Genomic DNA, 17164 nt, shown 5'->3' on the forward strand with positions numbered 1-17164 from the left:
CATTTTAACACCTTGTCGTTAATATTAAGAGAAAATGCTACTTGCAAATGTCATCAACCATTTTCACATTTTCAAACCTCAATTCTATTTGATACACATTAAAACGTTACTTTCAAAAGCAGCCTAATTAGTTGGATGACGTATTGTAATGTTTAAAAATGAATCAGAGTGAATAATCAGTGATTTTAATCTCATCCACCTGTTTTAGGGCGGAGCCTTTAGTTACCCAACCCAAGGCAAAGACTTGTTAAAGAAGTTAAAGAACTACTTGTGGCAAATCATCACAGAGAGGCTTCCACCAAATCAAGTACTTTAAGTGGCATTATTCAGTACAGATACTGGAAAATCACACTGCCACTCCACAGACCAGTACGTGAAGCAAACTGGTAATAGAGTTGTTTCGTATTAATATTTCTGAATTCATCGAACCCTCCCTTTATCATGCAAACACAGCACAGGGCATCATGTACTCCAGTTTTATGAGTGGAGAACAGATTTGTAGCCCATCACATTGTTGTAGTGGCAGCCATCCTGTTCAGCCATGTTTGGAGTGAATCCTGTAAAATGCTGCTATTCAAACCAATATCCCCTGTTCAGAATGTCTACTGGCATGTTTTACGTGTGCTACTGGAAAACAAAGTCTCCATGAAATACATGAAAAACTAATTTTGTTTTTCAGCTGCCTTCGCTGTCTGCTCCCTCAGTCTTCCTGTTCTTATACAACCTCTCTGTCCTCTCTCTCTGCATCATCCTCACTTAACTAGAAACAAGAAAATAACAAAAATATCATCTTAGAACAATTAAGATAAGATTATTATTATTATGATGATAAGGGCAGGTTTAGGATCCATAATTGATAACAGTATAACACACTGCTTTATACTGAAGCTACAACTTTATGCTGTTCGGTGAATTTGACCACATGTCCGCTCTGTTTCTTTTTGCTCTCTGCTGTCTTCATCCTGCTCTCTCAAAAGTTAAATGTTACAGTGAATAAAGGACATAAACTCATCCATATAAGTTTATAGTGATATTCAAACTGAATACAGACTGATGCTGGACACTGACAGGTAACATTTTGACCTGCTGTCACTTGGATCTGAAGCCCAATTCATCCAGAATTGGAACAGAAATCTTTAACAAACTAAAATTATAAAGTACATCATCTCCTTGGCTGAAAGTAGTGATGCACCCACCTTTACATACTCAGTAATTCAGTATTTGTGGTGTCAGGTTGGAACATGACTCATATTCACAAAGTTTCTGTTCACTCATGTTATTATACTCTCCTCTCCACACTCTGAATAATCGACATTATGCACGACCACAATGTTAAACTTTTATCTAGATGTTCAAGTGTAGAAACAGTGCAGTAGTATACAGAACAAAGACTCTTTCCCCTGATTCTGTAGATCAAAACACAGCTGTAATCTTTACAATAAATCCCACATGAGGCACACACACACACACACACACACACGCACACACACACACTGTGAGGAGAAATTGTTAGAAGATAAAGAAACTCACAACTCAGATATCTATTTTTTACATGCGCATGGGCGGTCACTGCTCAACAGATGTGACACAGAAAACCCGCGCAGGGCATTCAGAACATCCTTTATTTATACTTAAAGCAAGTTTCCACAGCAGTAGGAGTGGCATGTATGGAACTGATAATTTTTCCTTAAAAGGAGAAAACCTTTCGCTTATCTGCTGAAAAAGGAGGTAACTTTGTATGTATATGTCACGGGGTGGAAAGGGACAAGTTATTTAAGTTTTGCATGTTTTGTTGTTTTACCTTTTTAATATTTTAATATGAAGTGTATTTACTTAGTTTTTATATTGCATGTATTGGTCATGTTTTGTGCAGTGGTTATGTTGTTGCATGTTTTCGTTATACTGTCAAATTGTCCTGGAAAGACTCCGCCCCTACCTGATAGTAAACTGATCACACCTGCGAGAGATCCCACACTCAAAAAAATGAAACGTTGACTTTAATTAAAATTATTTTGTCAACAGGTTCCACGAAATTGAATTATGTTAGTTTAAAGCAAAAATCTTTAGTTCATCTAATTTAAAAAAAACTACTTAAGATTAACAAGACATATTTAAGACTAACTAAATCAAGTTATGTTGTATGAACATAGATGATATATTTTCAGGTTAGATAGTTTAGATTAGTTACTTCAACACATTTCTTATTTGTGGCAGTAAAATGTTAAATTTAAGTTAGATTAATTCAAATATTATATTTTCAGCCACCTTGTGCTTTATTAATTAGTTTTACATAAATCTATTTTGTCAACAGGTTCCACACAAATGAATTAAGTACATCCAACTTATTTTTTAAAATTTCTTTTATTGCCAACACATTCAGTGAGCATTTGTGTAAACCCAGTCCAAAATAAAACACAACAGCTCATTAGGGTTAGTAATTAACAGTATGTAGACAGATGCAACATCAAGACTTTAAATTAAATGTCTGTATCTACCAGAAATAGAAGGAAAAAAAAACGCATTGAAGATCACATAACACATTGATAAGATGACACTTGAGTTATGCACATGTGATGCTAGTAAGGTCTGTGAGTGTTTTTTTCTTTTAGTGTCTAAAATGGATAGCAAAGTTGCTATTTGCAATGATTGCTTAGGGTCAGTCCAGTAACACAATGCCAATGAAGTGCTTTCCTTTAACAATGCAAAGTGAAGTGTCCACCTCAACAGCCACAATTAAAAAAAAATTTATGTAACAACAACAACAATAATAATAATAATAATAATAATAATAATAATAATAATAATAATAATAATAAATAGTCCACTGATATTAGCAATCAAAGAAAATTACATCACCATCCCAAATAAAACTTTAACAAAACATGCCAACATTATGGTCTAACAATAAAACAGCTTGTCAGCGTTCAGTTTTTTTGCAACAGCACAGCAGTAACCATTTAACACTTGCCACTGTCAACATTTATTTTACCAGTGTTTGGGCAAAAACCTTCAGATGTAAACATTTTAACATGGAAACAATTGTTCGTCTTTAAAAGTCCACAAAATATACATTCATCCTGCATTCCCAACTTGGATGATCTGATATCCTCGTGTTGGTGTTGTTCCCAGACCATCATGAAAATGTTGTTCCAGGTTCAACATTGCAAGTGACCAATCACATTGTTGTGACGTTATTCTTTTGCGCGCCAAGCCATTTGTGCATTTATGAAATTCCAATGTTACAAGGACAATATCAATTCTGCTTAATGTTTATTAAAGGGTTACGGTTAGGGTTAGGGTCAGTTGATCGGCGGACAGAGGCGGTTTCCCGCAGCTTAAGTACAGTTTTTTGTTTTACGCCGTTTTTTCCCGAAGTCGCAAAAGTATGACGTCACAACATTCTGATTGGTCACTTGCAATGTTGATCCTGGAACAACATTTAGTATGATGATCTGGAAACAACACCAACACGAGGATATCAGATCAACCTCCTAACTTACCCTTATTTTTAGTATGTATTGCAATTACCTTTACAATGCACACAATGTAACACAAACTGAATATGAACATATTTCCACCTCATAACAATATGCCTTGAACGCTAATATACACACCACCCTTCAACATTTCTGGTGCAGTATCATCTCTCAATTAAATCCTTTAAATCTCAATACTTTTGATTGTCTCTTACTAGCCCCCCCACAACAGTAAAATCTCTCAAATTGTAGTAGTTTACAAACTTTTCAAAATGTTCTAAATTTCTCTTAAATGTAATTTTCCCGTTATCTGTCATTTACAAATTACCATTTTATTCCCATTCAGCCTCCGAAAAACTTCTGTCCATCTGACAGAACATTCATCATCCAAATTAAAGGTTGGCTTATTCATTCAGTGTATTCTTGAGCAACTGTACCTTGGTCAAGAGTCTGCTGACATACAGATGAAGGAAGAGCTTCTGAAGTACTTCAAAGAAAGCTTTCAGTCTTGAGGTTAACTGAGATTCAGTGCATATATCCCACCCATTAAGAGTGCACATGCAGAGGCCAGGTCTTCCAGGTCATGCAGGACACACTAGATGGTTATACCCACATCGGCTGGAGGAGTGCTGGCATCAGCTCTTTCGATGGTAAAGATAGCAAGGGTAATTTGTTCCAGCTCCCTCTGAACAGCTGTAGCTTAGACACAAAAACATAGAAAAATGGCATCCAGTTTTAAAAAAAGAAAGAAAAAGGGCCAAAGCTACCCTTTAATGACGTAAACACAATATTAGGAACATGCACCCCAGTGCGCCACTATTTCAGACTACAGATTCAACGATAAATATAAATAGTTTGGGTATACAAGAAGATTTCCCAAAACATTTAAACAGGTTCCATGCAAATTACAACAACAACAACAACAACAACAACATTACAACATGCAACAACATTAGTTATTCAAAATTTGGTTTAACACAGATAAAAAACAAAACTAAAATTACCAACCAATTATTCTTTGAAGAGGATGCTTGGGTCTTCATTCAGGTAAAAAGGTAGTGCCCTGAGGACACACTCCCTCCCCTTTTCAATAGTTTCCTTCTGTAGAGAGTGGCAGAGATACAGGAAGAGAAAACAGATATACTTTAGGATGACAGAAACTCACATTATACGCAAAATGAATGACATATCCACTGCACAGATAGACATGTACACAAGACCAACTAATCATCACATGGACATGAATAGTTAACCTGTTGGGCAGGGTTTCCACCACATTATATATGTCCATAATGGAGGTAAAGACAAACTAATACATCATCTTTTTTGCATTCAAAACATAACATAAAAACATTCACTTCTGGTTTAACCTAAATCGAGGGATCAGATTTTACATATGTTTAGGTAATTTAAATTTTCAACATTTTGAGTACCAAACTTTGTCTTGCTTAATATAAATGTAAGTGCACTGTGCAGCTACCATACACTAGCTGTTTAAATTTGAAAATGATCTTATTAGCCATAATATTTTGCTACCAACAGAATAACGCACCTGTGTGGCTGGGGCCAAAGTTTGTCTAATTTTCTTCCCTGCAACGCCTCCTTTTTTCTTGAAGACTTTTATGAGCTGGTCAGTGTATTGGTCAAGTTGTGTAAAAAGCCTTGGAACATGTGCAGCAGTAGTAATCCTCACATATTCTGCTTCCACCTGAAAATATGTCAACAAACACAACATACTGTACTGTAAATATACATACTATATGTACACATATACAAACTAAAACTAATGTAGTAAGACCTCATTAAAGCTATAATTTTAACACAAACATTTACACAAAATGCTAATGGAGCCATTACAGCTTTTATTGTTATTTATCAAGTTCCAAAAAATATTGATCACAGCTGATCTGAAAAGAATTTCATGCCTCAGGCCCTTGAACTGCAACCTTTACCATGGTTCAGATGTGGAGAAGAAATACCAGGGGCATGGGATGGGTCACAAAAGAAAACTTAACTTATAAAACAGTTTTGTTTTTAAAACTATAACAGTTCACATACCACATACAAGCTCAGCAATACCACATACACCACATCAGTATAGGAGGGAGCAGGTAAAGGCAGGATCTGAGATTTATAAAGTAAAACAAGAAATTCATTACTTAATTTCAAGAAGCAAATTATTGTTTGAATTACAACTAAATAAAATACTACTCAGAAGAAAAGCAAGAGATTGACACTGCCATGTGCTAACTTTCTATAGAAGCAATTATCACCAGGTCTGTCGACCTCCATTGTCTGTCCACTCATATGTCTTGAATAATTTTATTAAAAAAATTAAGTGTGTACTTTCACAAACTGTAATTTATAACTACATTGATATGTATAACTCCGCTAGGAAACATGCTGTATTTACAGACCATTTTTACATAATACAGATTACTGATAGAGCAGAACAATGGTGTCACAGTGGCTTTCGCCCTTGACTTTTTGGATTTTAAATGTCACTTTATGCTATCCTTGCTATCCTATTCGATATTTCCGACTCTCGGATTACAGAAAAGGAATCCCAAGAAAGCAAATGGAAAAATAACCCCTTGAAAGAATAACCCCATGAACCCCTGTAGCTAATCCCTTAATAAAACAAAAAACAATAAAAATGTTTCTTACACAGTCCACAAAATAAGCATGTCCAGGACCCAGTAAAACTAATGTAAAACAAGCGCACGCAAACGATATAACATGTCTTGTAAGACAAACGCAAAATATAACCATGCTGGACATATAGATACTACACAACATAGTCAAAGAAAAAAGTGGTCTTACCTCTCAAAGAAACAGTAGCTTGGCGCCAAAACAGCCTTTTTCAGTTAAATTTGAAGTCTTGTGCATGAGCAGGCACAAGCCGTGAAACCTTCTTGTTCTGCGCGGTTTCATTACAACTGTTTTTGCATTACTGCCACCTTGTGGATATACAAGGTATATCGATCCTAATTGACTTAACTTAAATGTTATGCGATCAAGTAACACATTAGTATTATGTACGTTGAATAATAGACACAATTACGTAGACTTGATTAGAAAAACATATGTTAACTTAACAAAAACATATATTTTAAGTAAAATGAAAATAAATAATTAATATACACTGAACAATCCACCTCATTCATTTTTTTGAGTGCAGAGAGGCCAATAAGAGGGCCTGGCAGACCAAAGGAAGCGGTTCGACCGAGAGGCAAGAGAGGACTGAAGCATGAAGGCACCCATGAGTGTCACGGGAACGGACGAGAGCCTGGAGTGACACGGAGGCTTAAGAGATGGGGCCTGAGAGGCCTGACGTGAGGCTTTAAGATAATTTACAGAGTGACATATAAGGCGGCTAGAGTTGGCTAATGGAGGACCAGCGCGCAGAGGCACCAGCGCGCACAGGACGGACAGCACCAGCGCACAGAGGACCAGCGCACAGGGCACCAGCGCAGAGAGTGACAGTACCAGCGGGGAGAGCGGAGACAGCACCAGCGGAAGGCATGGGACGGCTGTGTGGCTTTGCAGTTTTAAAGAAGCGGCGGGCGGAGTTGAGAGCTCTGCCCACCCGGGGTAAGTCTTCGACTTATCCCCTTTTATTGAATAAAAACTGCCGGAAGAGTAGTGACTGCCGCTCCTCCCTTTCTCTAGCATATCAAGACGCTAATGCGGAAAGGAAGGAGAGGACTCCGCTGGGTTTCCCTTTTACTTCGCTGGATTTCTTAACTCCCTGGGACTTTTATGCTGTGGTGGATCCCACTGGACTTTTAATGTTGTGTTTTATTGATTTTTATTGTGTTATCCCTTGGCCAAGGTTGTTTTAATTTATCTTACATTTTTAACTATTTAAATATAATAAATTATATTTTAATTCTACAGTTTTTTAATCGTGTGCTTTCCCTTGGCGGCTCCACTGCTCTGTCCGTTTGGAGGAAGGTTTCCTTCCTTTAAAAAACGACACTGTGGAAATAAAACCAGCCTTCCGCCTCCGTTACATATAGAAATTCAGACATTCCCATAAAAGGAGAGAAAGAGAGGGAGAGCGCCAGCTTGTCTGTTTAAAACAGGAGGTAGTATCGTATGTCACCGCATTCCTCTAAACATATGGCTTCAATCTCTCTTCCTGTGTTGGTTCCAATTCACAAGCTCTTCTTCCTTTAAATGAAGCTACAACTAAGCATAATCACAAAATTAAAAATCTTTCATCACACACTGTAAACCTGATTTTTGGCAGCTGCATTGACCATCTAACAGAACAAACAGTAATAAAATATACACATACATATCTCTGTAGTATTTATGTAATACAGTTACCATTAAAGTCATGACTGTTCATCACTGTCACATGTACCAGGGTTTGAGCAAAACATAGAAATGGCAATAATAGAGTACAGCTTTTCTTTGCAATACCTTATTTATAGCTTTCATCAGTGTATTCATATTTTTATTAAAGATGAAACAAATTATTTATGACAACTTTTATAAATCTTAAACTCAGTATTTCAAGACATCTCATGTTGATGCTCATTAAAAAACAGTGATTGTAAAGTGACTGTAAATGCACTGATCTGCAGTTAGTTCAAAGCACAGCAAATATCTCCAAAGGTGCAGTGGTTAGCATTCTGACCTTGTCAGTAAAAGGTTGATGGTTCAATTCCAGCTGAAAACACAAATACCGTTTGAGGTTGTGTCAGGAAAGTCATCCAGAGTTAAACTAAAATCAAACAGGCGGAACTAACTGCTGTAGCAAAGCAGCATTAAAACTGAATAATGTTAATACACACTCAGACCAACACTGAGGAAAATAAACACACAATTCCTACAGATGTCGTTTTTCTTCTTCAGGACCATCTTTACTTATTATTGCATAAAAAAGACCTACAGTGTAAACTTATACTTAAAAAAATTAAATTGTTTTTTATGTTTTTTTCAGTGTTTTTATTTATGTAGTTTTATTTTTATGTGTTTATGTTATTATTATGTTATAATTATTGTTAATATTATTATAATTGTTGTTGTTGTTGTTATTAATTAATTAATTATTTTATTTTTTCATTTTTATTCTGTTCTCAATGTTAAGCACTTTGGTCAGGACTTGCTGTTTTAAAGCACTTTATAAAGTTAGTTTGGCTAAAAAGTATTTTTTCTCACAGAAAATAGTAATTCTCTTTTTTTCCTGTGACATAAAAGTAAAAATTTGGTTCCTTCGTGTATGTTTCAGTCACAAATTGTAAATGGACTGATTCTTATATAGCACTTTTCTCCTCTCCCAGAGTACTCAAAGCGCTCTATACAACAAGCCACATTCACCCAATCACACCCATTCTCACAAGCACTTTATCTGTACTTAGTGCTTTTCTAACTACAGTCACACACATTCACACTCCGATGGATGCATCAGAGAGCAACTTGGGGTTAGTATCTTGCCCAAGGATACTTGGCATGCAGACCGGAAGAGCCTGGGATCGAACCACCAACCTTCCGATCAGTAGGTGACCTGCTTTACCTCCTGAGCTACAGCCACCCCGTGCCCCAGGGCGGTTGTGTCAGGACAGTTGTGTCCTAGCTGGAATAAAAAATGTCCATTACAGTAGAAATGTTTTCTCAGGAGTTCAGTGATGCAGAATCCTCATGAAGTAAAGTTAGTCCAAGTGTTCAAACTGTCTCCTTTTCAAAGAAAGATTCAGCTTTCATTAACGAGGAACGAATGAAAAATTCTTCATGCATCAGCAAATGCAGTCAGTGTGAAAAATTCAGGGTTTCTTTAAATGCATTCAGGACAACACAAAGATGACTGTATGTGGTACATGTGATGTGTTCAGAGACGTCACTTACCTTTGTTGCAGATTTCACTCTTTGTCAGAATTACTCTAAAGAAAAAGACATTCAGGTCAAAAACTCATCATGATGGAGGAGCTGTCACACACACTGGGCCACGACCATCTCCACACAAACCTTCCTCGTCTATCATGTCACTAGTGATACAGTTTAACTGGTTACTTGTTCCTCAGTAAAATCTGTTAGATGGCCTCGTTATTCATCATATATGAGGTTTTAGTGGAAGCGACTGATTCTTACCCAGATAAGAAAGAGCATAAAAATGTCTAGTTTGTTATATCTAGATCTTTGCGAGTGGTTGCCATGTTCAGCATGTATGTTGCTCCCTCTGAGGATGTTGTTTTGTTTAGATAAGAGCATTTAAAATCCAAAAACAATCGACTGTAGGAGAAGAAACGTGTGATATGATGGTGATGGAATCTACAGCTGGTGAGTCAGACCAGCTGAACAGTTCAGAAATGTTTTTAATAATTCGAAATGCATCAAAGTATAAAAATCCATCAGTAAAAACGTGCAGTACCACACAAAGATTAAGACTGTGTGTCATAGAGAGCCTGTACTTACTTGTCATCAGCTCAGTTTTGATGGTTATGTCTGAAGAAGGTTTTGAATCTGAGGAGGAAAAATACAAAATGATTATGTTCAACTAAAAAATAATATGATCTGTTGATGTTGATGATAGTGTTTAATACAAACAGCATGAACACAAACACAGACACGAGGAGAAAGTTTTCTCAGTTGCAGGAGGGTTTATCGTTCTGTTTCTGTCACTTGAATATTTAACTTTTTAAAATATGTGAGCACTGTTTCATTTTGTAGGTCAGAAAATTTTGCAGTGCTTATAAAACATATTTATGTGAGCACTACAGAAATCTCAGTTAGTGAACATGGAGAAAAGTTTATTGGGCAACATCCAGGAAGAAGAAGAAGAATGAGGATGTGTGGTGGTGAAAAATGACAGAGAGCAGAATAAATGAAGATCCTGAGGAGTTCAGGGAAACGTTGAAGCTAAGAGACGGATGAGCATTTGTGGCCAAACAGATTAAAGTAACAGGACGTGCAGTGATACACAGATTTAGTTTGTTACTGTAAAATATTACTGAACATACTGAACGTAGACAGGGCCGTCTATGTTTCCAAGGTACCTGTTTTTAGTACTGATGCTTTAATTGCTTTGTTCTGTTTAGTGCTGTGTAACTATAAACTATTATAACTGACTATGAACACATGGTTTGAATATCTAACCTTCTACTTTCATATTTAGAAAATGTAAAAATAAAGCCACTACATTACAATTTTTATGAGGATGCAAACAAATCCTCCAATCCAAGCACAAACAGACACACCTGAAGGGATCCTTTCAGCATCATCTTCAGGTGAAGTCTTCATGTCTACAACAATCAGACCAGACAGACAAAATCAAAACATAAAAACTTCAGCAACCAGCTGAGCTGCTCTGTGGTGATGCTGTTGTTAATTTCCAACATCTGCCTTGTTTCCATGCATTTAATTTTAGTCTCTAATTCACATTCAGTGAAACAGATTTTAATGTGAACAGGTTTCAGCTCAAAATGTCTACATGGGAATTTTACTTACAAGGTTTAGAAGGTTTAGCTGTAAATAAAAGAAAGAATCACATGTCAGTGATCATAGCTGTAAATACAGGAACACTGATCTCTACACCACTAACTCAAACTGGTTTACAAAGCTCTCCATGTTACTTTACCTTTTACTTTATTTACTATTGGTTATCACTATGATAATACTGTTACAGTCTCATCACTCTGGGGCTTTAAACATCATTGCTGTACCAGGACCTGAAGCTTGTTTTAATGTGCAACCTGGAAAAACACTAAAAATACTGAATTCATCACTTTAGTTCACTCACCAGTTTTCTTTTTGTAAATAATGAATCCGATTAGTGCAACGACAGCAAGAACAAGAGCAGCAGTGACAATGGGTACGCTGATGGGGATGGCAGTGGGGCTGGAGCTGGGCCTGATCGTGATGCTGGGCACTTCTGTCGAGGCTAAAAACAAACAAACGAAAAAACAAAGAAGAAGAGCAGCAAACAACTGATTTATTAATTTTAAATATTGTTTTGCAAAAAAAAACCACTAAAATTTTTGTTCAATGATTAACAAAAAATGTTGAATGAAAATAAAGAGAAAAACAAAACTGAAATTTGTGTCCTTAATGTCTTTAACCTCTTTGACTTATACTAATACTAAACTAATATTATATTAAATCCAAACATTTAAAGTGTCAGTGTTACAACTGCAAACCATGATTGATTAGTTTATTATAAATAAAAATTATTTGTGTTTGTGGGTTTTTTTTCTGTTTTAGACTGTTTATATATCATGAGTTCATACAGGAGGTCCATTCTGGGCTATAAAATGAGTGGCTCAAGAGTTGGGAGTTCGCCTTGTAATCGGAAGGTTGCCGGTTCGAGCCCCGGCTTGGACAGTCTCGGTCGTTGTGTCCTTGGGCAAGACACTTCACCCGTTGCCTACTGGTGGTGGTCAGAGGGCCCGGTGGCGCCAGTGTCCGGCAGCCTCGCCTCTGTCAGTGCGCCCCAGGGTGGCTGTGGCTACATTGTAGCTTGCCATCACCAGTGTGTGAATGTGTGTGTGAATGGGTGGATGACAGGTTGTGTAAAGCGCTTTGGGGTCCTTAGGGACTAGAAAAGCGCTATACAAATACAGGCCATTTAAAATTAGATTTTGAAAATAAAGTCAATATTTTATGACACCCATCAGCTCAAACACAAAACAATACAAACAACACCTCTTCATTATTTCTGATAATTTTCTTACCTCCATTTGTCCTGATGGCTGTTTTATCCAGTGTGGTGGTGACGTTTTCATTGATACCAGAGAACTGAAACACACAGTCGTACCTCCTCCAGTCTTCAGCTGGAACAGATCTCAGATCCAGGTTAACACTCATCTGGAAGGTCCCATCATTGTTGGTGAGGATCTCTCCTATCTCCACACCCTCATGAGTCTCCTCTCCATCTTTCCTCCACATCATCTCGGCTCTGTCAGGATAGAAACCTGTAGCGTGGCAGCTGATGGCAGAGGAGGAAGACTTCTGGAGGAGAGACACTGAGGGAAGAACTGGAGAGTAAAGCGACACACAGGTCACTGTTTCTGTATTAACAGCATGCTAACACATATTAATGTACATATAGTACCATCTGAAGGATATTACAGAGTCAAATAAAAACTCTGTAATATAAAAATAAAGAAATAAGAAAAATATTTGAAGGGAGGGGGAAACACATTGTAAAAGGATGAAGGGATGGTTTTGAAATTTAACGAATAAATTACATTTCGATTATTGTTTAAAAAAAACACACGAGATTAGCAGACAGAGGAAGAGAGAAAATACACTGAACTTAGCTGTGTTGGTTATAAAATAGTTGTATTACTTAATAAAAATGAGGTAAATTATCACACTAAGTCTGGTCATGTGATACCTGTTCTCATTAAAGAGCTCCTCCCATAGTTCAGATACTTCTTCAGCCACTCAGGACAAATCTGAGTGTAATAGTTCTTCACACTGGTTATAAAAGCGTTGTTACTGTCCCACTTGTGTTTGGTCACCACAGCCTGTCGTTTTGGAGCGACCCACGTCTCTGTCTGCAGGTCAAATATTATGAAGTCTTCTCCATCATAACCAAACTGCTCATATCCGTCCACCTCATTCGTCTCATCGTCCCATTCACAGCCGTACATCCGCTGGACAATGTGAACACCTGAAAGAAGAACAGAGACGAAGACGACAGTGAACCAGAGTGAGATCCAACATATAAACACAGAGACACAAGTCAACAGAGACTAAAACACCTGACCTGATTCAACACAGCTTCCACAGAAGGAGGGTTTCAGGACAGAGAAGCCTGTTCAGCAGTGAGTTGCTACAACTGGTTTCAATAAGCATAATAATAAATATCCTTAAAGACAAGTTATGTAAGATGTGAGCTCAGTACAAATACTGTTTTCAAAATTTTAATGAAAGAGAAAAACGTCATTTGACTTCACAATTCTTCATTTCTTCTTCCTCTTTCGGTCACTCTCTTTTTCTTTTTTTCTTTTTTTTTTTTTTGGCCAGGCCCCGCCAGGTAGCCACCGGGAGCGAGCTGGTACATACCTGAGTGCCCAGCCCCGGACACCAAGAACCACCAATGCACCGACCCCTGAGGGCATCAATCACCGGCAGGGAGTGTGGTGAGGGGAGATAGGCCTTGGAGGGCCTGGGAGTTCCCAGAGAGGTGGAGTCTAAGACCCGACCTGACATATAGACACAGACAAACAGGCACACACAGACACAAACATGCATTCCCACCCTCATGCACACATATACAAACACTCAGCACTCACCCACGGTCATTCTCTTTAAGGGTCGCCACAGCAGATCCTCCTTCTCTACATCCATGAACTTCCTCCAAGGTCTTTCTCTTCTCAGCTCCACATTCAACATCCAAACCATCTCAGTCTTGCCACTTGGTCACTCCCAATAAAATCATCCTCAGCTCTGTTACCTCCAACTCGGTGCCTTCATCTCCACACCATGCATCGCAGCAGGTCTCAATACCCTCTTGTAAACCTTCCCTTTCACTCTTGCTTCTGTCTTTATGCAACAGATCACACCCTGACACCCTGCACTTCTGTTGTGCTCTGCCTGCTACTTTGGATGGTTGACCCAGGCATTTAAATTAATAATCATCACTGTTTCTGCTTCTTGCATCCTCTCTGTAACACTGTTCTCCCTGTCATTCACACATTTACTCTGTGTTGCTTCTACTGATTTTCATTTCTCTTCTCACCAGCGTATAACCCCATCCCTTCCACCTGCTCCCTGCTCTCACTAGAGATCACAATACCTTCTGGAAACATCAAAGTCCATGGAGACTTCAGTCTGACCTCATCTGTTAACCTGTCCATCCCCATTACAAACATGAGGGGGCTCAGAGCAGATCCATGATGTAATCCCACCCCCATCTTGAACCCAACTGTCACTCCAACCACACACACCACTGTCCAGATACATGTCCTGCACCACCCTCACATACTTCTCTGCCATCCCTGAGTTTCTCATGCAGCACTACAGTTCACCTTTTGACAACTTATCATGTGCTTTCTTTGCAACACCTTCTGACCTCCTCTAAACTTCTCCATCAACACTGAAAGAAACATCAGGTCTGTGATGCTCTTTCTCAGCATGAAGCCATACTGCCGCTTCCCCATTCCCCAGACGTTAAAAGTCTGGTTAAAAAGTCCACTGCTGTCTCTCCTAAACATCCCAATAACTCCACAGGTATGATCTGGACAAACTGCCTTTTCACTCTTCATCCTCTTACAGCTGCCCTCATGTCTTCTTTACTCATCCTCTGCACTTCCTGATTCACTAGCTGCCCTCCATCTGCCCTTTACATTCATCGTGAGTCATCCTGTATTTAAATCTTTAATCTGAATGAAGTATTTTTAAAGTGTATGCATGCATATCTGTTTATGACTAAAATAAACGCTGAAAACATTAACAGCAAATATCAGTAAAAAAACAATAAAACATAAACAAACCTCCAGTCTGGTTGAAGCGCTGCTTTGCGATTTCAATGTTGGCTTTGAACACCTGCTGGGCACTTACAAAGCCCCCAGTCTCTCTCTCCCAGTACTGCTCATCTATATTTCTGTTCATCCAGTCCTGTTTGGGCACAGCTTTCATGGTGTTGCTGTCAAACTGAACCATCTGAACTTCATCAACCATCCCAACAACCACGAACTCTGGGAAGTTTGGGACTTGAGAGGAAGCAGTGTAGAAATACTTCAGAGAGTGCTTCACTGGAAGAAATGTTTAATGTTGTGAGACACGGCTTTAAAAATCACAGTATTTTCAAAATAAAAACACTATAATGTCCCCTCTATAAATACAAAAAAAATATTATTAAATGTTTTATCTTTTCTGATCATCTTATTTTAAAAACTTTTACAATTCGTTTTGTAAAAACTGGTGTTTGTGGGTCATTTTGATTTGATTATATTTTCATTTTGCATCAGTAATGATTTACAGTCCTTATTATGGCATTAACCCGACCATAGGCTGCCAATGAATTCATGTTTTAGTATTGTGCAGATTACAACTGTTTCTTTCCCTTTTTGCTAATATTACACTTCTATACCTTACACCATAAAACATTATGAGCAGCTTAAAATTTTCTTCTTCTACAATTAGAAATTTAATTTCAACAAAAATCATTTGTAAACCAACACTCATTTTGGTTTTGATGTTTGTAGCTGTTTGTAGGCTTTCTGCAAACAGCTACAAACACCAGGGACCCAAACCAGCCCTCTCACGGCCTGTTTTCCCTCCAACATCTGGAAAGAGGTGCAGGAGCATCAGCTGCAGAACCAGCAGGATGCTGGAAGGCTTCTTTGCACAAACTGTGGGACTGATAAATGTACTTTGGCCCCTCCCTTTACAAACCATAAACACACACTTAATCTGATCTAATTTAATCCCTCTCTGTGAGAGGACTGCTGCTAGCTGAATCAATCTGATTATTTACACTTGAGTTTGCTCAGAGTCTCTGCAGGCTGCTGCGTCATTGCTATTTATCCTTATTTTAGATTTGTTATCGCTGTATTTTATTTGTTTTACTGATCATTGTACTGTAGATGCTGGCGAGAAGCAACATCTTGTTGAAGCCTGTGTATTTCTGTTAAAAAAACAACAACAACCCTGCGAAATAAAAATAAACCTTGACTCTTGAATATATGCAAGCCGAGAGTCTGTTTACAGTAACACCTGAGCCACCTGAGAGCAACACTATCTCTAAAGAACAGTTTCATTTTTATGAAGCTTACCTGCAGACACAGACGCTGTCCAGTAAAGAAGCAGCATCATAAACGTCCTCATTTTCAATTCAATACTTGCAGTATAAGAAGAAAAAAAATTAATACAACCGTTTATTGTTTGAATTTTGCCACAAAATGAAACTACAGCCTCTGAGTCCGCACGCGCAGTGACTCCTCTCTGACCAATAGGAATTCAAAGCTGGATGCGCCTCACCAGTAACCAGGCAAAATGAGAGAACCGAGGTTTATTTATTTACTAATTTATTTTGGAAAGTGGAGAATGACAGAAACAAAGAGCTAGTAGCGCGTAATCTGTGATTTTGATCAGAGACCTAAAGTGACGTAGTGATTAAAGACACATACCAATCATGTATATTTGTGTCACAGTTGTTATCACATATTTTCTGGAGTTATTTGTACTTAATCATATTCTTACTAATGCCATTTTAAAAGTAGTTATGCTCATGTTTACACAACTATGCAATTAACCTTGAGTTCCCAGAGTAATCCAGATACAAATATTCATCCACCCACAAATTTAGCTTGCAACCTATTAACCTAATAATTTCCCCCAGGGATCAATAAAGTATTCTGATTCTGATTCTGATTCTGATTCCACCTGATTTGGGACAAGAGATAAGGTGCACCCTAACAGGTCTCGCCCAGAGAGAGAGAAAGAGCAACCCATACACTCTCACATCCACACCTATGCTTCATTTAATCACCAGTTAACCTAAAATGCGCGTTTTTGGGATCAAGTCAAAGTGAAAGAAGTGTAAAAGAATTGTTCCACAAACAAGCATCCAACAATAAACCAAAGTAAAAACACGTTTTTACAGGTAAAAGTCTTGCAGTCAAAATCACGCTTAAATAAAAGTCACAAAGCACCAACATAAGTAAAAGATTTATATTTATCATAAATTAAGTTGTAAGAGATTATTGATTTGTAAGCAGTATTAATACTGT

At 37.9% G+C, this 17164-nt stretch overlaps 1 protein-coding gene across 6 annotated transcripts; it reads right to left on the bottom strand.

Moving 5' to 3' along the window:
- Window positions 1-2342: 2342 nt before the first annotated feature.
- On the bottom strand, window positions 2343-16365 carry LOC146548719 (class I histocompatibility antigen, F10 alpha chain-like). 6 transcript variants are annotated; one of them, XM_085263054.1, is made up of 14 exons: window positions 16208-16361; window positions 14924-15184; window positions 12820-13098; window positions 12155-12457; window positions 11224-11364; window positions 10932-10949; window positions 10682-10726; window positions 9900-9947; window positions 9333-9367; window positions 6300-9164; window positions 5535-5600; window positions 5029-5184; window positions 4485-4577; window positions 2343-4175 (listed from the first exon to the last, which is right to left on the bottom strand). In XM_085263054.1, exons 1-9 carry the CDS (start codon window positions 16257-16259, stop codon window positions 9363-9365), a joined length of 1152 nt encoding a protein of 383 aa, XP_085119180.1. In that variant the 5' UTR covers window positions 16260-16361; the 3' UTR covers window positions 2343-4175; window positions 4485-4577; window positions 5029-5184; window positions 5535-5600; window positions 6300-9164; window positions 9333-9362. The 6 variants fall into 6 exon arrangements, with proteins under 6 accessions (XP_085119180.1, XP_085119179.1, XP_085119184.1 ...); XM_085263053.1 differs by having other exon boundaries at window positions 6144-9164; XM_085263058.1 differs by having other exon boundaries at window positions 5535-9164; window positions 16208-16365.
- Between the last annotated feature and the right edge of the window lie 799 nt (window positions 16366-17164).

Source organism: Mchenga conophoros, linkage group LG22, assembly GCF_057382185.1.
Source record: "Mchenga conophoros isolate Kocher_MC1m ecotype Shallow Benthic linkage group LG22, M_conophoros_male_GT1.1, whole genome shotgun sequence".
Taxonomy (NCBI): Eukaryota; Metazoa; Chordata; class Actinopteri; order Cichliformes; family Cichlidae; genus Mchenga; species Mchenga conophoros.